Below are 16624 nucleotides of genomic sequence, written 5' to 3' on the forward strand. Positions count from 1 at the left end.
GTTAATGTAGCTTAATAATATAAAGCAAGGCACTGAAAATGCCTAGATGAGTATTCTTACTCCATAAACACATAGGTTTGGTCCTAGCCTTTTTATTAGTTATTAATAGAATTACACATGCAAGTATCCGCACCCCAGTGAGAATGCCCTCTAAATCGCGTCTCTACGATTAAAAGGAGCAGGTATCAAGCACACTAGAAAGTAGCTCATAACACCTTGCTCAGCCACACCCCCACGGGACACAGCAGTGATAAAAATTAAGCTATGAACGAAAGTTCGACTAAGTCATATTAAATAAGGGTTGGTAAATTTCGTGCCAGCCACCGCGGTCATACGATTAACCCAAATTAATAAACCCTCCGGCGTAAAGCGTGTCAAAGACTAATACCAAAATAAAGTTAAAACCCAGTTAAGCCGTAAAAAGCTACAACCAAAGTAAAATAGACTACGAAAGTGACTTTAATACCTCTGACTACACGATAGCTAAGACCCAAACTGGGATTAGATACCCCACTATGCTTAGCCCTAAACTAAAATAGCTTACCACAACAAAGCTATTCGCCAGAGTACTACTAGCAACAGCCTAAAACTCAAAGGACTTGGCGGTGCTTTACATCCCTCTAGAGGAGCCTGTTCCATAATCGATAAACCCCGATAAACCCCACCATCCCTTGCTAATTCAGCCTATATACCGCCATCTTCAGCAAACCCTAAACAAGGTACCGAAGTAAGCACAAATATCCAACATAAAAACGTTAGGTCAAGGTGTAGCCCATGGGATGGAGAGAAATGGGCTACATTTTCTACCCTAAGAACAAGAACTTTAACCCGGACGAAAGTCTCCATGAAACTGGAGACTAAAGGAGGATTTAGCAGTAAATTAAGAATAGAGAGCTTAATTGAATCAGGCCATGAAGCGCGCACACACCGCCCGTCACCCTCCTTAAATATCACAAATCACAACATAACATAAAACCGTGACCCAAACATATGAAAGGAGACAAGTCGTAACAAGGTAAGTATACCGGAAGGTGTACTTGGATAACCAAAGTGTAGCTTAAACAAAGCATCCAGCTTACACCTAGAAGATTTCACTCAAAATGAACACTTTGAACTAAAGCTAGCCCAAACAATACCTAATTCAATTACCCTTAGTCACTTAACTAAAACATTCACCAAACCATTAAAGTATAGGAGATAGAAATTTTAACTTGGCGCTATAGAGAAAGTACCGTAAGGGAACGATGAAAGATGCATTAAAAGTACTAAACAGCAAAGCTTACCCCTTTTACCTTTTGCATAATGATTTAACTAGAATAAACTTAGCAAAGAGAACTTAAGCTAAGCACCCCGAAACCAGACGAGCTACCTATGGACAGTTACAAAGAACCAACTCATCTATGTCGCAAAATAGTGAGAAGATTCGTAGGTAGAGGTGAAAAGCCCAACGAGCCTGGTGATAGCTGGTTGTCCAGAAACAGAATTTCAGTTCAAATTTAAATTTACCTAAAAACTACTCAATTCTAATGTAAATTTAAATTATAGTCTAAAAAGGTACAGCTTTTTAGATACAGGTTACAACCTTCATTAGAGAGTAAGAACAAGATAAACCCATAGTTGGCTTAAAAGCAGCCATCAATTAAGAAAGCGTTCAAGCTCAACGACACATCTATCTTAATCCCAACAATCAACCCAAACTAACTCCTAATCTCATACTGGACTATTCTATCAACACATAGAAGCAATAATGTTAATATGAGTAACAAGAATTATTTCTCCTTGCATAAGCTTATATCAGAACGAATACTCACTGATAGTTAACAACAAGATAGGGATAATCCAAAAACTAATCATCTATTTAAACCATTGTTAACCCAACACAGGCATGCATCTATAAGGAAAGATTAAAAGAAGTAAAAGGAACTCGGCAAACACAAACCCCGCCTGTTTACCAAAAACATCACCTCTAGCATTTCCAGTATTAGAGGCACTGCCTGCCCAGTGACATCTGTTTAAACGGCCGCGGTATCCTAACCGTGCAAAGGTAGCATAATCACTTGTTCCCTAAATAGGGACTTGTATGAATGGCCACACGAGGGTTTTACTGTCTCTTACTTCCAATCAGTGAAATTGACCTTCCCGTGAAGAGGCGGGAATGACTAAATAAGACGAGAAGACCCTATGGAGCTTTAATTAACTGATTCACAAAAAACAACACACAAACCTAACCTTCAGGGACAACAAAACTTTTGATTGAATCAGCAATTTCGGTTGGGGTGACCTCGGAGAACAAAACAACCTCCGAGTGATTTAAATCCAGACTAACCAGTCAAAATATATAATCACTTATTGATCCAAACCATTGATCAACGGAACAAGTTACCCTAGGGATAACAGCGCAATCCTATTCCAGAGTCCATATCGACAATTAGGGTTTACGACCTCGATGTTGGATCAAGACATCCTAATGGTGCAACCGCTATTAAGGGTTCGTTTGTTCAACGATTAAAGTCTTACGTGATCTGAGTTCAGACCGGAGTAATCCAGGTCGGTTTCTATCTATTCTATACTTTTCCCAGTACGAAAGGACAAGAAAAGTAGGGCCCACTTTACAAGAAGCGCCCTCAAACTAATAGATGACATAATCTAAATCTAACTAATTTATAACTTCTACCGCCCTAGAACAGGGCTCGTTAGGGTGGCAGAGCCCGGAAATTGCATAAAACTTAAACCTTTACACTCAGAGGTTCAACTCCTCTCCCTAACAACATGTTCATAATTAACGTTCTCCTCCTAATTGTCCCAATCTTGCTCGCCGTAGCATTCCTCACACTAGTTGAACGAAAAGTCTTAGGCTATATGCAACTTCGCAAAGGACCCAACATCGTAGGCCCCTACGGCCTACTACAACCTATTGCCGATGCCCTCAAACTATTTATCAAAGAGCCACTACAACCACTAACATCATCGACATCCATATTCATCATCGCACCAATCCTAGCCCTAACCCTGGCCTTAACCATATGAATCCCTCTGCCCATACCATACCCACTAATCAACATAAACCTAGGAATTCTATTCATACTAGCCATGTCCAGCCTAGCTGTCTACTCAATCCTTTGATCAGGATGGGCCTCAAACTCAAAATACGCCCTAATTGGAGCTCTACGAGCAGTAGCACAAACCATCTCATACGAAGTAACTCTAGCAATCATCCTGCTCTCAGTCCTCCTAATAAGCGGATCATTCACATTATCAACACTTATTATTACCCAAGAATACCTCTGATTAATCTTCCCATCATGACCCTTAGCCATAATGTGATTCATCTCAACATTAGCCGAAACCAACCGAGCTCCATTTGACCTAACAGAAGGAGAATCAGAACTCGTCTCTGGATTCAACGTTGAATACGCAGCCGGCCCATTTGCTCTATTCTTCCTAGCAGAATACGCAAACATCATCATGATAAACATCTTCACAACAACCCTATTTCTAGGAGCATTTCACAACCCTTACCTGCCAGAACTCTACTCAATTAATTTCACCATTAAAGCTCTCCTTCTAACATGTTCCTTCCTATGAATCCGAGCATCCTACCCACGATTCCGATATGACCAACTTATACACCTCCTATGAAAGAACTTCCTACCACTCACACTAGCCCTCTGCATATGACACGTCTCACTTCCAATCATACTATCCAGCATCCCACCACAAACATAGGAAATATGTCTGACAAAAGAGTTACTTTGATAGAGTAAAACATAGAGGCTCAAACCCTCTTATTTCTAGAACTACAGGAATTGAACCTGCTCCTGAGAATTCAAAATCCTCCGTGCTACCGAATTACACCATGTCCTACAAGTAAGGTCAGCTAAATAAGCTATCGGGCCCATACCCCGAAAATGTTGGATTACACCCTTCCCGTACTAATAAACCCCCTTATCTTCACAACTATTCTAATAACAGTTCTTCTAGGAACTATAATCGTTATAATAAGCTCACACTGACTAATAATCTGAATCGGATTTGAAATAAATCTACTAGCCATTATCCCCATCCTAATAAAAAAGTACAATCCCCGAACCATAGAAGCCTCCACCAAATATTTTCTAACCCAAGCCACCGCATCAATACTCCTCATAATAGCGATCATCATTAACCTCATACACTCAGGCCAATGAACAATCACAAAAGTCTTCAACCCCACAGCGTCCATCATTATAACTTCAGCTCTCGCCATAAAACTTGGACTCACACCATTCCACTTCTGAGTACCCGAAGTCACACAGGGCATCTCATTAACATCAGGTCTCATCCTACTTACATGACAAAAACTAGCCCCAATATCAATCCTATATCAAATCTCACCCTCAATTAACCTAAATATCTTATTAACTATAGCCGTACTGTCAATCCTAGTAGGAGGCTGAGGCGGTCTCAACCAAACCCAACTACGAAAAATCATAGCATACTCGTCAATCGCGCATATAGGATGAATAACAGCTGTCCTAGTATATAACCCAACACTGACAATACTAAACATATTAATTTACATTATAATAACACTCACAATATTCATACTATTTATCCACAGCTCCTCTACTACAACACTATCACTCTCCCACACATGAAACAAAACACCTCTAACCACTACACTAATCCTAATTACCTTACTATCCATAGGAGGCCTCCCCCCACTATCAGGATTCATACCCAAATGAATAATCATTCAAGAGCTCACCAAAAATAGCAGCATCATCCTCCCCACACTAATAGCCATTATAGCACTACTCAACCTCTACTTCTACATACGACTAACCTATTCCACCTCACTGACCATATTCCCATCCACAAACAACATAAAAATAAAATGACAATTCGAAACCAAACGAATTACTCTCTTACCCCCGTTAATTGTTATATCCTCCCTACTCCTCCCCCTAACCCCCATACTATCAATTTTGGACTAGGAATTTAGGTTAACATCCCAGACCAAGAGCCTTCAAAGCTCTAAGCAAGTGAATCCACTTAATTCCTGCATACTAAGGACTGCGAGACTCTATCTCACATCAATTGAACGCAAATCAAACACTTTTATTAAGCTAAGCCCTTACTAGATTGGTGGGCTACCATCCCACGAAATTTTAGTTAACAGCTAAATACCCTAATCAACTGGCTTCAATCTACTTCTCCCGCCGCCTAGAAAAAAAGGCGGGAGAAGCCCCGGCAGAATTGAAGCTGCTCCTTTGAATTTGCAATTCAATGTGAAATTCACCACGGGACTTGATAAGAAGAGGATTCCAACCCCTGTCTTTAGATTTACAGTCTAATGCTTACTCAGCCATCTTACCTATGTTCATCAACCGCTGACTATTTTCAACTAACCACAAAGACATCGGCACTCTGTACCTCCTATTCGGCGCTTGAGCTGGAATAGTAGGAACTGCCCTAAGCCTCCTAATCCGTGCTGAATTAGGCCAACCTGGGACCCTACTAGGAGATGATCAGATCTACAATGTTATTGTAACCGCCCATGCATTCGTAATAATTTTCTTTATGGTCATACCCATTATAATCGGAGGATTCGGAAACTGATTAGTCCCCCTGATAATTGGAGCACCTGATATAGCTTTCCCCCGAATAAACAACATAAGCTTCTGATTACTTCCCCCATCATTCCTACTTCTTCTCGCTTCCTCAATAATTGAAGCAGGTGCCGGAACAGGCTGAACCGTATATCCTCCTCTAGCTGGAAATCTGGCGCATGCAGGAGCCTCTGTTGACTTAACCATTTTCTCTCTCCACCTGGCTGGGGTGTCCTCGATTTTAGGTGCCATCAACTTTATTACCACAATCATTAACATAAAACCACCAGCTCTATCCCAATATCAAACCCCCCTATTCGTTTGATCTGTCCTTATTACGGCAGTACTCCTTCTCCTAGCCCTCCCGGTCCTAGCAGCAGGCATTACCATGCTTCTCACAGACCGTAACCTAAACACTACTTTCTTCGACCCCGCAGGAGGAGGGGATCCAATCCTTTATCAACACCTATTCTGATTCTTCGGACACCCCGAAGTCTATATTCTTATCCTACCAGGCTTCGGTATAATCTCACACATCGTCACATACTACTCAGGTAAAAAGGAACCTTTTGGCTACATGGGTATAGTGTGAGCTATAATATCCATTGGCTTTCTAGGCTTCATCGTATGGGCTCACCACATGTTTACAGTAGGGATAGACGTTGACACACGAGCATACTTCACATCAGCTACCATAATCATCGCTATCCCTACCGGTGTAAAAGTATTCAGCTGACTAGCCACCCTGCACGGAGGAAATATCAAATGATCTCCAGCTATACTCTGAGCTCTAGGCTTCATCTTCTTATTCACAGTAGGAGGTCTAACAGGAATCGTCCTAGCTAACTCATCCCTAGATATTGTTCTCCACGATACTTATTATGTAGTAGCACATTTCCATTATGTCCTGTCTATAGGAGCAGTCTTCGCCATTATGGGGGGATTTGTACACTGATTCCCTCTATTCTCAGGATACACACTCAACCAAACCTGAGCAAAAATCCACTTTACAATTATATTCGTAGGGGTAAATATAACCTTCTTCCCACAACATTTCCTTGGCCTCTCAGGAATGCCACGACGCTATTCTGATTATCCAGACGCATATACAACATGAAATACCATCTCATCCATAGGATCTTTTATCTCACTTACAGCAGTGATACTAATAATTTTCATAATTTGAGAAGCATTCGCATCCAAACGAGAAGTGTCTACAGTAGAATTAACCTCAACTAATCTGGAATGACTACACGGATGCCCCCCACCATACCACACATTTGAAGAACCCACCTACGTAAACCTAAAATAAGAAAGGAAGGAATCGAACCCCCTCTAACTGGTTTCAAGCCAATATCATAACCACTATGTCTTTCTCCATCAATTGAGGTATTAGTAAAAATTACATAACTTTGTCAAAGTTAAATTATAGGTTAAACCCCTATATACCTCTATGGCCTACCCCTTCCAACTAGGATTCCAAGACGCAACATCCCCTATTATAGAAGAACTCCTACACTTCCACGACCACACACTAATAATCGTATTCCTAATTAGCTCTCTAGTATTATATATTATCTCATCAATACTAACAACTAAATTAACCCATACCAGCACCATAGATGCTCAAGAAGTAGAGACAATTTGAACGATTTTACCAGCCATCATCCTTATTCTAATCGCCCTCCCATCCCTACGAATTCTATATATAATAGATGAAATCAATAATCCGTCCCTCACAGTCAAAACAATAGGCCACCAATGATACTGAAGCTACGAGTATACCGATTACGAAGACTTGACCTTTGACTCCTACATGATCCCCACATCAGACCTAAAACCAGGAGAATTACGTCTTCTAGAAGTCGACAATCGAGTGGTTCTCCCCATAGAAATAACCATCCGAATGCTAATTTCATCCGAGGACGTCCTACACTCATGAGCTGTGCCCTCCCTAGGCCTAAAAACAGACGCTATCCCTGGGCGCCTAAATCAGACAACTCTCGTGGCCTCTCGACCAGGACTTTACTACGGTCAATGCTCAGAGATCTGCGGATCAAACCACAGCTTTATGCCAATTGTCCTTGAACTAGTTCCACTGAAACACTTCGAAGAATGATCTGCATCAATATTATAAAGTCACTAAGAAGCTATTATAGCATTAACCTTTTAAGTTAAAGATTGAGGGTTCAACCCCCTCCCTAGTGATATGCCACAGTTGGATACATCAACATGATTTATTAATATCGTCTCAATAATCCTAACTCTATTTATTGTATTTCAACTAAAAATCTCAAAGCACTCCTACCCGACACACCCAGAAGTAAAGACAACCAAAATAACAAAACACTCTGCCCCTTGAGAATCAAAATGAACGAAAATCTATTCGCCTCTTTCGCTACCCCAACAATAATAGGCCTCCCTATTGTAATTCTGATCATCATATTTCCCAGCATCCTATTCCCTTCACCCAACCGACTAATCAACAATCGCCTAATCTCAATTCAACAATGGCTAGTCCAACTTACATCAAAACAAATAATAGCTATCCATAACAGCAAAGGACAAACCTGAACTCTTATACTCATATCACTGATCCTATTCATTGGCTCAACAAACTTATTAGGCCTACTACCTCACTCATTTACACCAACAACACAACTATCAATAAACCTAGGCATAGCTATTCCCCTATGGGCAGGGACAGTGTTCATAGGCTTTCGTCATAAAACAAAAGCAGCCCTAGCCCACTTTCTACCTCAAGGAACGCCCATTTTCCTCATCCCCATACTAGTAATTATCGAGACTATCAGCCTATTTATTCAACCTGTAGCCCTAGCCGTGCGGCTAACCGCTAACATTACCGCCGGACACCTCCTAATACACCTCATCGGAGGGGCAACACTAGCCCTCATAAGCATCAGCCCCTCAACAGCCCTTATTACGTTTATCATCCTAATTCTACTAACTATTCTCGAATTCGCAGTAGCTATAATCCAAGCCTACGTATTCACTCTCCTGGTAAGCCTTTACTTACACGACAACACCTAATGACCCACCAAACCCACGCTTACCACATAGTAAACCCCAGCCCATGACCACTTACAGGAGCCCTATCAGCCCTCCTGATAACATCAGGACTAGCCATGTGATTTCACTTTAACTCAACCTTACTTCTAGCTATAGGGCTATTAACTAACATCCTTACCATATATCAATGATGACGAGACATCATCCGAGAAAGCACATTCCAAGGCCATCACACATCAATCGTTCAAAAGGGACTCCGATATGGCATAATCCTTTTTATTATCTCAGAAGTCTTCTTCTTCTCTGGCTTCTTCTGAGCCTTTTACCACTCAAGCCTAGCCCCCACACCCGAACTAGGCGGCTGCTGACCACCCACAGGTATCCACCCCTTAAACCCCCTAGAAGTCCCCTTACTCAACACCTCAGTGCTCCTAGCATCTGGAGTCTCTATCACCTGAGCCCACCATAGCCTAATAGAAGGAAACCGTAAAAATATGCTCCAAGGCCTATTCATCACAATTTCACTAGGCGTATACTTCACCCTTCTCCAAGCCTCAGAATACTATGAAGCCTCATTTACTATTTCAGATGGAGTATACGGATCAACATTTTTCGTGGCAACAGGGTTCCACGGACTACACGTAATTATCGGATCTACCTTCCTCATTGTATGTTTCCTACGCCAACTAAAATTCCACTTTACATCCAGCCACCACTTCGGATTCGAAGCAGCCGCTTGATACTGACACTTCGTCGACGTAGTCTGACTATTCTTGTACGTCTCTATTTATTGATGAGGATCCTATTCTTTTAGTATTGACCAGTACAATTGACTTCCAATCAATCAGCTTCGGTATAACCCGAAAAAGAATAATAAACCTCATACTGACACTCCTCACTAACACATTACTAGCCTCGCTACTCGTACTCATCGCATTCTGACTACCACAACTAAACATCTATGCAGAAAAAACCAGCCCATATGAATGCGGATTTGACCCTATAGGGTCAGCACGCCTCCCCTTCTCAATAAAATTTTTCTTAGTGGCCATTACATTTCTGCTATTCGACTTAGAAATTGCCCTCCTATTACCCCTTCCATGAGCATCCCAAACAACTAACCTAAACACTATACTTATCATAGCACTAGTCCTAATCTCTCTTCTAGCCATCAGCCTAGCCTACGAATGAACCCAAAAAGGACTAGAATGAACTGAGTATGGTAATTAGTTTAAACCAAAACAAATGATTTCGACTCATTAAACTATGATTAACTTCATAATTACCAACATGTCACTAGTCCATATTAATATCTTCCTAGCATTCACGGTATCCCTCGTAGGCCTACTAATGTACCGATCCCACCTAATATCCTCACTCCTATGCCTAGAAGGAATAATACTATCACTATTCGTCATAGCAACCATAATAGTCCTAAACACCCACTTCACACTAGCTAGTATAATACCTATCATCTTACTAGTATTCGCTGCCTGCGAAGCAGCTCTAGGATTATCCCTACTAGTCATAGTCTCCAATACTTATGGAGTAGACCACGTACAAAACCTTAACCTCCTCCAATGCTAAAAATCATCATTCCCACAATCATACTTATGCCCCTTACATGACTATCAAAAAAGAATATAATCTGAATCAACACTACAACCTACAGTCTATTAATCAGCCTTATCAGCCTATCCCTCCTAAACCAACCTAGCAACAATAGCCTAAACTTCTCACTAATATTCTTCTCTGATCCCCTATCAGCCCCACTTCTGGTGTTGACAACATGACTACTACCACTAATACTCATAGCCAGCCAACACCATCTATCTAAGGAACCACTAATCCGAAAAAAACTCTACATCACCATGCTAACCATACTTCAAACTTTCCTAATCATGACTTTTACCGCCACAGAACTAATCTCCTTCTACATCCTATTTGAAGCCACATTAGTTCCAACACTAATTATCATCACCCGCTGAGGTAACCAAACAGAACGCCTGAACGCAGGCCTCTACTTCCTATTCTACACACTAATAGGTTCCCTCCCACTCTTAGTTGCACTAATCTCTATCCAAAACCTAACAGGCTCACTAAACTTCCTATTAATTCAATACTGAAACCAAGCACTACCCGACTCTTGATCCAATATTTTCCTATGACTAGCATGTATAATAGCATTCATAGTCAAAATACCCCTATATGGTCTTCACCTCTGACTCCCAAAAGCCCATGTAGAAGCCCCAATTGCCGGATCCATAGTGCTAGCAGCCATTCTACTAAAACTAGGAGGCTACGGAATACTACGAATTACAACAATACTAAACCCCCAAACTAGCTTTATAGCCTACCCCTTCCTCATACTATCCCTGTGAGGAATAATCATAACTAGTTCCATCTGCTTGCGACAAACCGATCTAAAATCACTTATTGCATACTCCTCTGTCAGCCACATGGCCCTAGTAATCGTAGCCGTCCTCATCCAAACACCATGAAGTTATATAGGAGCTACAGCCCTAATAATCGCTCACGGCCTTACATCATCAATACTATTCTGCCTGGCAAACTCAAATTACGAACGTACCCATAGCCGAACTATAATCCTAGCCCGTGGGCTTCAAACACTTCTTCCCCTTATAGCAGCCTGATGACTATTAGCCAGCCTAACCAACCTGGCCCTCCCTCCCAGCATTAACCTAATTGGAGAGCTATTCGTAGTAATATCATCATTCTCATGATCAAATATTACCATTATCCTAATAGGAGCCAATATCACCATCACCGCCCTCTACTCCCTATACATACTAATCACAACACAACGAGGGAAATACACACACCATATCAACAGCATTAAACCTTCATTTACACGAGAAAACGCACTCATGGCCCTCCACATGACTCCCCTACTACTCCTGTCACTTAACCCTAAAATTATCCTAGGCTTTACGTACTGTAAATATAGTTTAACAAAAACACTAGATTGTGGATCTAGAAACAGAAACTTAATATTTCTTATTTACCGAGAAAGTATGCAAGAACTGCTAATTCATGCCCCCATGTCCAATAAACATGGCTCTCTCAAACTTTTAAAGGATAGGAGCTATCCGTTGGTCTTAGGAACCAAAAAATTGGTGCAACTCCAAATAAAAGTAATCAACATGTTCTCCTCCCTCATACTAGTTTCACTATTAGTACTAACCCTCCCAATCATATCATCAATCTTCAATACCTACAAAAACAGCACGTTCCCACATCATGTAAAAAACACTATCTCATATGCCTTCATTACTAGCCTAATTCCCACTATAATATTTATTCACTCTGGACAAGAAACAATTATCTCAAACTGACACTGAATAACCATACAAACCCTCAAACTATCCCTAAGCTTCAAACTAGATTACTTCTCAATAATTTTCGTACCAGTAGCCCTATTCGTAACATGATCTATTATGGAATTCTCCCTATGATACATGCACTCAGATCCTTATATTACTCGATTTTTTAAATACTTACTTACATTCCTCATCACTATAATAATTCTAGTCACAGCTAACAACCTTTTCCAACTATTCATCGGATGGGAGGGAGTAGGCATCATGTCATTCTTACTAATCGGATGATGATACGGCCGAACAGATGCCAACACCGCGGCCCTTCAAGCAATCCTTTATAACCGCATCGGGGATATCGGCTTCATCATGGCCATAGCCTGATTCCTATTCAACACCAACACATGAGACCTCCAACAAATCTTCATACTCGACCCCAACCTTACCAACCTCCCGCTCCTAGGCCTCCTCCTAGCCGCAACTGGCAAATCCGCTCAATTTGGACTCCACCCATGACTTCCTTCAGCCATAGAGGGCCCTACACCAGTCTCAGCCCTACTCCACTCCAGCACAATAGTTGTAGCAGGCGTCTTCCTGCTAATCCGCTTCCATCCACTAATAGAAAACAACAAAACAATCCAGTCACTTACCCTATGCCTAGGAGCCATCACCACACTATTCACAGCAATCTGCGCACTCACTCAAAACGATATCAAAAAAATCATTGCTTTCTCCACCTCCAGCCAACTAGGCCTGATAATCGTAACCATCGGTATCAATCAACCCTACCTAGCATTCCTCCACATCTGCACTCACGCATTCTTCAAAGCTATACTATTTATATGTTCCGGATCCATTATCCACAGCCTAAATGACGAGCAAGATATCCGAAAAATAGGCGGACTATTTAATGCAATACCCTTCACCACCACATCCCTAATTATTGGCAGCCTTGCACTCACCGGAATTCCTTTCCTCACAGGCTTCTATTCCAAAGACCTCATCATCGAAACCGCCAACACATCGTACACCAACGCCTGAGCCCTACTAATAACTCTCATTGCCACATCCCTCACAGCTGTCTACAGCACCCGAATCATCTTCTTTGCACTCCTAGGGCAACCCCGCTTCCTCCCTCTGACCTCAATCAACGAAAATAACCCCTTTCTAATTAACTCCATCAAACGCCTCTTAATTGGCAGCGTTTTTGCCGGATTCTTCATCTCCAACAATATCTACCCCACAACCGTCCCAGAAATAACCATACCTACTTACATAAAACTCACCGCCCTCGCAGTAACCATCCTAGGATTTACACTAGCCCTAGAACTAAGCTTGATAACCCATAACTTAAAACTAGAACACTCCACCAGCGTATTCAAATTCTCCAACCTCCTAGGATACTACCCAACAATTATACACCGACTCCCACCGCTCGCTAACCTATCAATAAGCCAAAAATCAGCATCACTTCTACTAGACTCAATCTGACTAGAAAACATCCTGCCAAAATCTATCTCCCAGTTCCAAATAAAAACCTCGATCCTAATTTCCACCCAGAAAGGACAAATCAAATTATATTTCCTCTCATTCCTCATCACCCTTACCCTAAGCATACTACTTTTTAATCTCCACGAGTAACCTCTAAAATTACCAAGACCCCAACAAGCAACGATCAACCAGTCACAATCACAACCCAAGCCCCATAACTATACAATGCAGCAACCCCTATAATTTCCTCACTAAACACCCCAGAATCTCCAGTATCATAAATAGCTCAATCCCCCACACCACTAAACTTAAACACTACCCCCACTTCCTCACTCTTCAGAACATATAAAACCAACATAACCTCCATCAACAACCCTAAAAGAAATACCCCCATAACAGTCGTATTAGACACCCATACCTCAGGATACTGCTCAGTAGCCATAGCCGTTGTATAACCAAAAACAACCAACATTCCTCCCAAATAAATCAAAAACACCATCAACCCCAAAAAGGACCCTCCAAAATTCATAATAATACCACAACCGACCCCTCCACTTACAATCAGCACTAAACCCCCATAAATAGGTGAAGGTTTTGAAGAAAACCCCACAAAACTAACAACAAAAATAACACTCAAAATAAACACAATATATGTCATCATTATTCCCACGTGGAATCTAACCACGACCAATGACATGAAAAATCATCGTTGTATTTCAACTATAAGAACACCAATGACAAACATCCGGAAATCTCACCCACTAATTAAAATCATCAATAACTCTTTTATTGACCTACCAGCCCCCTCAAACATTTCATCATGATGAAACTTCGGCTCCCTCCTAGGAATCTGCCTAATCCTCCAAATCTTAACAGGCCTATTCCTAGCCATACACTACACATCAGACACGACAACTGCCTTCTCATCCGTCACTCACATCTGCCGAGACGTTAACTACGGATGAATTATTCGCTACCTCCATGCCAACGGAGCATCAATATTTTTTATCTGCCTCTTCATTCACGTAGGACGCGGCCTCTACTACGGCTCTTACACATTCCTAGAGACATGAAACATTGGAATCATCCTACTTTTCACAGTTATAGCTACAGCATTCATGGGCTATGTCCTACCATGAGGCCAAATATCCTTTTGAGGAGCAACAGTCATCACGAACCTCCTATCAGCAATTCCCTACATCGGTACTACCCTCGTCGAGTGAATCTGAGGTGGATTCTCAGTAGACAAAGCCACCCTTACCCGATTTTTTGCTTTCCACTTCATCCTACCCTTCATCATCACAGCCCTGGTAGTCGTACATTTACTATTTCTTCACGAAACAGGATCTAACAACCCCTCAGGAATCCCATCCGATATGGACAAAATCCCATTCCACCCATATTATACAATTAAAGACATCCTAGGACTCCTCCTCCTGATCTTGCTCCTACTAACTCTAGTATTATTCTCCCCCGACCTCCTAGGAGACCCAGACAACTACACCCCAGCTAACCCTCTCAGCACTCCCCCTCATATTAAACCGGAATGGTACTTCCTGTTTGCCTACGCCATCCTACGCTCCATTCCCAACAAACTAGGCGGCGTATTAGCCCTAATCCTCTCCATCCTGATCCTAGCACTCATCCCCACCCTCCACATATCAAAACAACGAAGCATAATATTCCGGCCTCTCAGCCAATGCGTATTCTGACTCTTAGTGGCAGACTTACTGACACTAACATGAATCGGCGGACAGCCAGTGGAACACCCATACGTAATTATCGGCCAACTGGCCTCAATCCTCTACTTCTCCCTAATTCTCATTTTTATACCACTCGCAAGCACCATCGAAAACAATCTCCTAAAATGAAGAGTCCCTGTAGTATATCGCACATTACCCTGGTCTTGTAAACCAGAAAAGGGGGAAAACGTTCCTCCCAAGGACTATCAAGGAAGAAGCTCTAGCTCCACCATCAACACCCAAAGCTGAAATTCTACTTAAACTATTCCTTGATTTCTTCCCCTAAACGACAACAATCCGCCCTCATGTGCTATGTCAGTATCAGATTATACCCCCATATAACACCATACCCACCTGACATGCAATATCTTATGAATGGCCTATGTACATCGTGCATTAAATTGTTCACCCCATGAATAATAAGCATGTACATAATATCATTTATCTTACATGAGTACATTATATTATTGATCGTGCATACCCCATCCAAGTCAAATCATTTCCAGTCAACACGCATATCACAACCCATGTTCCACGAGCTTAATCACCAAGCCGCGGGAAATCAGCAACCCTCTCAACTACGTGTCCCAATCCTCGCTCCGGGCCCATCCAAACGTGGGGGTTTCTACAATGAAACTATACCTGGCATCTGGTTCTTTCTTCAGGGCCATTCTTACCCAACCTCGCCCATTCTTTCCCCTTAAATAAGACATCTCGATGGACTAATGACTAATCAGCCCATGCTCACACATAACTGTGGTTTCATGCATTTGGTATTTTTTTATATTTGGGGATGCTATGACTCAGCTATGGCCGTCAAAGGCCTCGACGCAGTCAATTAAATTGAAGCTGGACTTAAATTGAACGTTATCCCTCCGCATCAGCAACCATAAGGTGTTATTCAGTTCATGGTAACGGGACATAGGAAACAAGTGCACCTGTGCACCTGTGCACCTGTGCACCTGTGCACCTGTGCACCTGTGCACCTGTGCACCTGTGCACCTGTGCACCTGTGCACCTGTGCACCTGTGCACCTGTGCACCTGTGCACCTGTGCACCTGTGCACCTGTGCACCTGTGCACCTGTGCACCTGTGCACCTGTGCACCTGTGCACCTGTGCACCTGTGCACCTACCCGCGCAGCAAGCAAGTAATATAGCTTTCTTAATCAAACCCCCCTACCCCCCATTAAACTCCACATATGTACATTCAACACAATCTTGCCAAACCCCAAAAACAAGACTAAACAATGCACAATACTTCATGAAGCTTAACCCTCGCATGCCAACCATAATAACTCAACACACCTAACAATCTTAACAGAACTCTCCCCCCCGCCATTAATACCAACATGCTACTTTAATCAATAAAATTTCCATAGACAGGCATCCCCCTAGATCTGATTTTCTAAATCTGTCAACCCTTCTTCCCCC

At 42.0% G+C, this 16624-nt stretch overlaps 13 protein-coding genes and 24 non-coding genes across 37 annotated transcripts, besides 1 other annotated feature; 28 read left to right on the forward strand and 9 right to left on the reverse strand. All coding sequences in view use genetic code 2, as the record gives it.

The window, feature by feature from the left end:
• On the forward strand, positions 1 to 70 carry trnF. The gene has a single exon. It is a non-coding gene; the product is annotated as a tRNA-Phe (tRNA).
• Positions 71 to 1046, forward strand: rrn12. The gene has a single exon. It is a non-coding gene; the product is annotated as a 12S ribosomal RNA (ribosomal RNA).
• Positions 1047 to 1113, forward strand: trnV. Its single transcript has one exon. It is a non-coding gene; the product is annotated as a tRNA-Val (tRNA).
• rrn16 lies at positions 1114 to 2692 on the forward strand. The gene has a single exon. It is a non-coding gene; the product is annotated as a 16S ribosomal RNA (ribosomal RNA).
• Positions 2693 to 2767, forward strand: trnL2. Its single transcript has one exon. It is a non-coding gene; the product is annotated as a tRNA-Leu (tRNA).
• A 2-nt stretch (positions 2768 to 2769) lies between these two features.
• Positions 2770 to 3725, forward strand: ND1 (NADH dehydrogenase subunit 1). The gene has a single exon. A coding segment is annotated over exon 1 (956 nt).
• Positions 3726 to 3794, forward strand: trnI. The gene has a single exon. It is a non-coding gene; the product is annotated as a tRNA-Ile (tRNA).
• trnQ lies at positions 3792 to 3864 on the reverse strand. The gene has a single exon. It is a non-coding gene; the product is annotated as a tRNA-Gln (tRNA).
• A 2-nt stretch (positions 3865 to 3866) lies between these two features.
• On the forward strand, positions 3867 to 3935 carry trnM. The gene has a single exon. It is a non-coding gene; the product is annotated as a tRNA-Met (tRNA).
• Positions 3936 to 4974, forward strand: ND2 (NADH dehydrogenase subunit 2). The gene has a single exon. A coding segment is annotated over exon 1 (1039 nt).
• Positions 4975 to 5044, forward strand: trnW. The gene has a single exon. It is a non-coding gene; the product is annotated as a tRNA-Trp (tRNA).
• Positions 5045 to 5049: 5 nt separating this feature from the next.
• trnA lies at positions 5050 to 5118 on the reverse strand. The gene has a single exon. It is a non-coding gene; the product is annotated as a tRNA-Ala (tRNA).
• Position 5119: 1 nt separating this feature from the next.
• trnN lies at positions 5120 to 5192 on the reverse strand. Its single transcript has one exon. It is a non-coding gene; the product is annotated as a tRNA-Asn (tRNA).
• A 32-nt stretch (positions 5193 to 5224) lies between these two features.
• Positions 5225 to 5290, reverse strand: trnC. Its single transcript has one exon. It is a non-coding gene; the product is annotated as a tRNA-Cys (tRNA).
• Positions 5291 to 5357, reverse strand: trnY. The gene has a single exon. It is a non-coding gene; the product is annotated as a tRNA-Tyr (tRNA).
• Position 5358: 1 nt separating this feature from the next.
• Positions 5359 to 6903, forward strand: COX1 (cytochrome c oxidase subunit I). Its single transcript has one exon. It carries the CDS (start codon positions 5359 to 5361, stop codon positions 6901 to 6903), a length of 1545 nt encoding a protein of 514 aa, YP_011108373.1.
• On the reverse strand, positions 6901 to 6969 carry trnS2. The gene has a single exon. It is a non-coding gene; the product is annotated as a tRNA-Ser (tRNA).
• An 8-nt stretch (positions 6970 to 6977) lies between these two features.
• trnD lies at positions 6978 to 7044 on the forward strand. The gene has a single exon. It is a non-coding gene; the product is annotated as a tRNA-Asp (tRNA).
• COX2 (cytochrome c oxidase subunit II) lies at positions 7045 to 7728 on the forward strand. Its single transcript has one exon. It carries the CDS (start codon positions 7045 to 7047, stop codon positions 7726 to 7728), a length of 684 nt encoding a protein of 227 aa, YP_011108374.1.
• A 3-nt stretch (positions 7729 to 7731) lies between these two features.
• On the forward strand, positions 7732 to 7799 carry trnK. Its single transcript has one exon. It is a non-coding gene; the product is annotated as a tRNA-Lys (tRNA).
• Position 7800: 1 nt separating this feature from the next.
• Positions 7801 to 8004, forward strand: ATP8 (ATP synthase F0 subunit 8). The gene has a single exon. It carries the CDS (start codon positions 7801 to 7803, stop codon positions 8002 to 8004), a length of 204 nt encoding a protein of 67 aa, YP_011108375.1.
• Positions 7962 to 8642, forward strand: ATP6 (ATP synthase F0 subunit 6). The gene has a single exon. It carries the CDS (start codon positions 7962 to 7964, stop codon positions 8640 to 8642), a length of 681 nt encoding a protein of 226 aa, YP_011108376.1.
• COX3 (cytochrome c oxidase subunit III) lies at positions 8642 to 9425 on the forward strand. The gene has a single exon. A coding segment is annotated over exon 1 (784 nt).
• On the forward strand, positions 9426 to 9494 carry trnG. The gene has a single exon. It is a non-coding gene; the product is annotated as a tRNA-Gly (tRNA).
• ND3 (NADH dehydrogenase subunit 3) lies at positions 9495 to 9840 on the forward strand. The gene has a single exon. A coding segment is annotated over exon 1 (346 nt).
• Position 9841: 1 nt separating this feature from the next.
• Positions 9842 to 9910, forward strand: trnR. Its single transcript has one exon. It is a non-coding gene; the product is annotated as a tRNA-Arg (tRNA).
• A 1-nt stretch (position 9911) lies between these two features.
• ND4L (NADH dehydrogenase subunit 4L) lies at positions 9912 to 10208 on the forward strand. The gene has a single exon. It carries the CDS (start codon positions 9912 to 9914, stop codon positions 10206 to 10208), a length of 297 nt encoding a protein of 98 aa, YP_011108379.1.
• Positions 10202 to 11579, forward strand: ND4 (NADH dehydrogenase subunit 4). The gene has a single exon. A coding segment is annotated over exon 1 (1378 nt).
• trnH lies at positions 11580 to 11648 on the forward strand. Its single transcript has one exon. It is a non-coding gene; the product is annotated as a tRNA-His (tRNA).
• trnS1 lies at positions 11648 to 11708 on the forward strand. Its single transcript has one exon. It is a non-coding gene; the product is annotated as a tRNA-Ser (tRNA).
• Position 11709: 1 nt separating this feature from the next.
• Positions 11710 to 11779, forward strand: trnL1. The gene has a single exon. It is a non-coding gene; the product is annotated as a tRNA-Leu (tRNA).
• A 6-nt stretch (positions 11780 to 11785) lies between these two features.
• ND5 (NADH dehydrogenase subunit 5) lies at positions 11786 to 13600 on the forward strand. Its single transcript has one exon. It carries the CDS (start codon positions 11786 to 11788, stop codon positions 13598 to 13600), a length of 1815 nt encoding a protein of 604 aa, YP_011108381.1.
• On the reverse strand, positions 13584 to 14111 carry ND6 (NADH dehydrogenase subunit 6). The gene has a single exon. It carries the CDS (start codon positions 14109 to 14111, stop codon positions 13584 to 13586), a length of 528 nt encoding a protein of 175 aa, YP_011108382.1.
• On the reverse strand, positions 14112 to 14180 carry trnE. Its single transcript has one exon. It is a non-coding gene; the product is annotated as a tRNA-Glu (tRNA).
• A 4-nt stretch (positions 14181 to 14184) lies between these two features.
• On the forward strand, positions 14185 to 15324 carry CYTB (cytochrome b). The gene has a single exon. The coding sequence runs from the start codon at positions 14185 to 14187 to the stop codon at positions 15322 to 15324; it is 1140 nt and encodes a 379-aa protein (YP_011108383.1).
• trnT lies at positions 15325 to 15397 on the forward strand. The gene has a single exon. It is a non-coding gene; the product is annotated as a tRNA-Thr (tRNA).
• A 1-nt stretch (position 15398) lies between these two features.
• On the reverse strand, positions 15399 to 15464 carry trnP. The gene has a single exon. It is a non-coding gene; the product is annotated as a tRNA-Pro (tRNA).
• Positions 15465 to 16624: a D loop (control region).

Source organism: Equus caballus, mitochondrion (assembly GCF_041296265.1).
Source record: "Equus caballus isolate H_3958 breed thoroughbred mitochondrion, complete sequence, whole genome shotgun sequence".
In the NCBI taxonomy this organism is placed as follows: domain Eukaryota; kingdom Metazoa; phylum Chordata; class Mammalia; order Perissodactyla; family Equidae; genus Equus; species Equus caballus.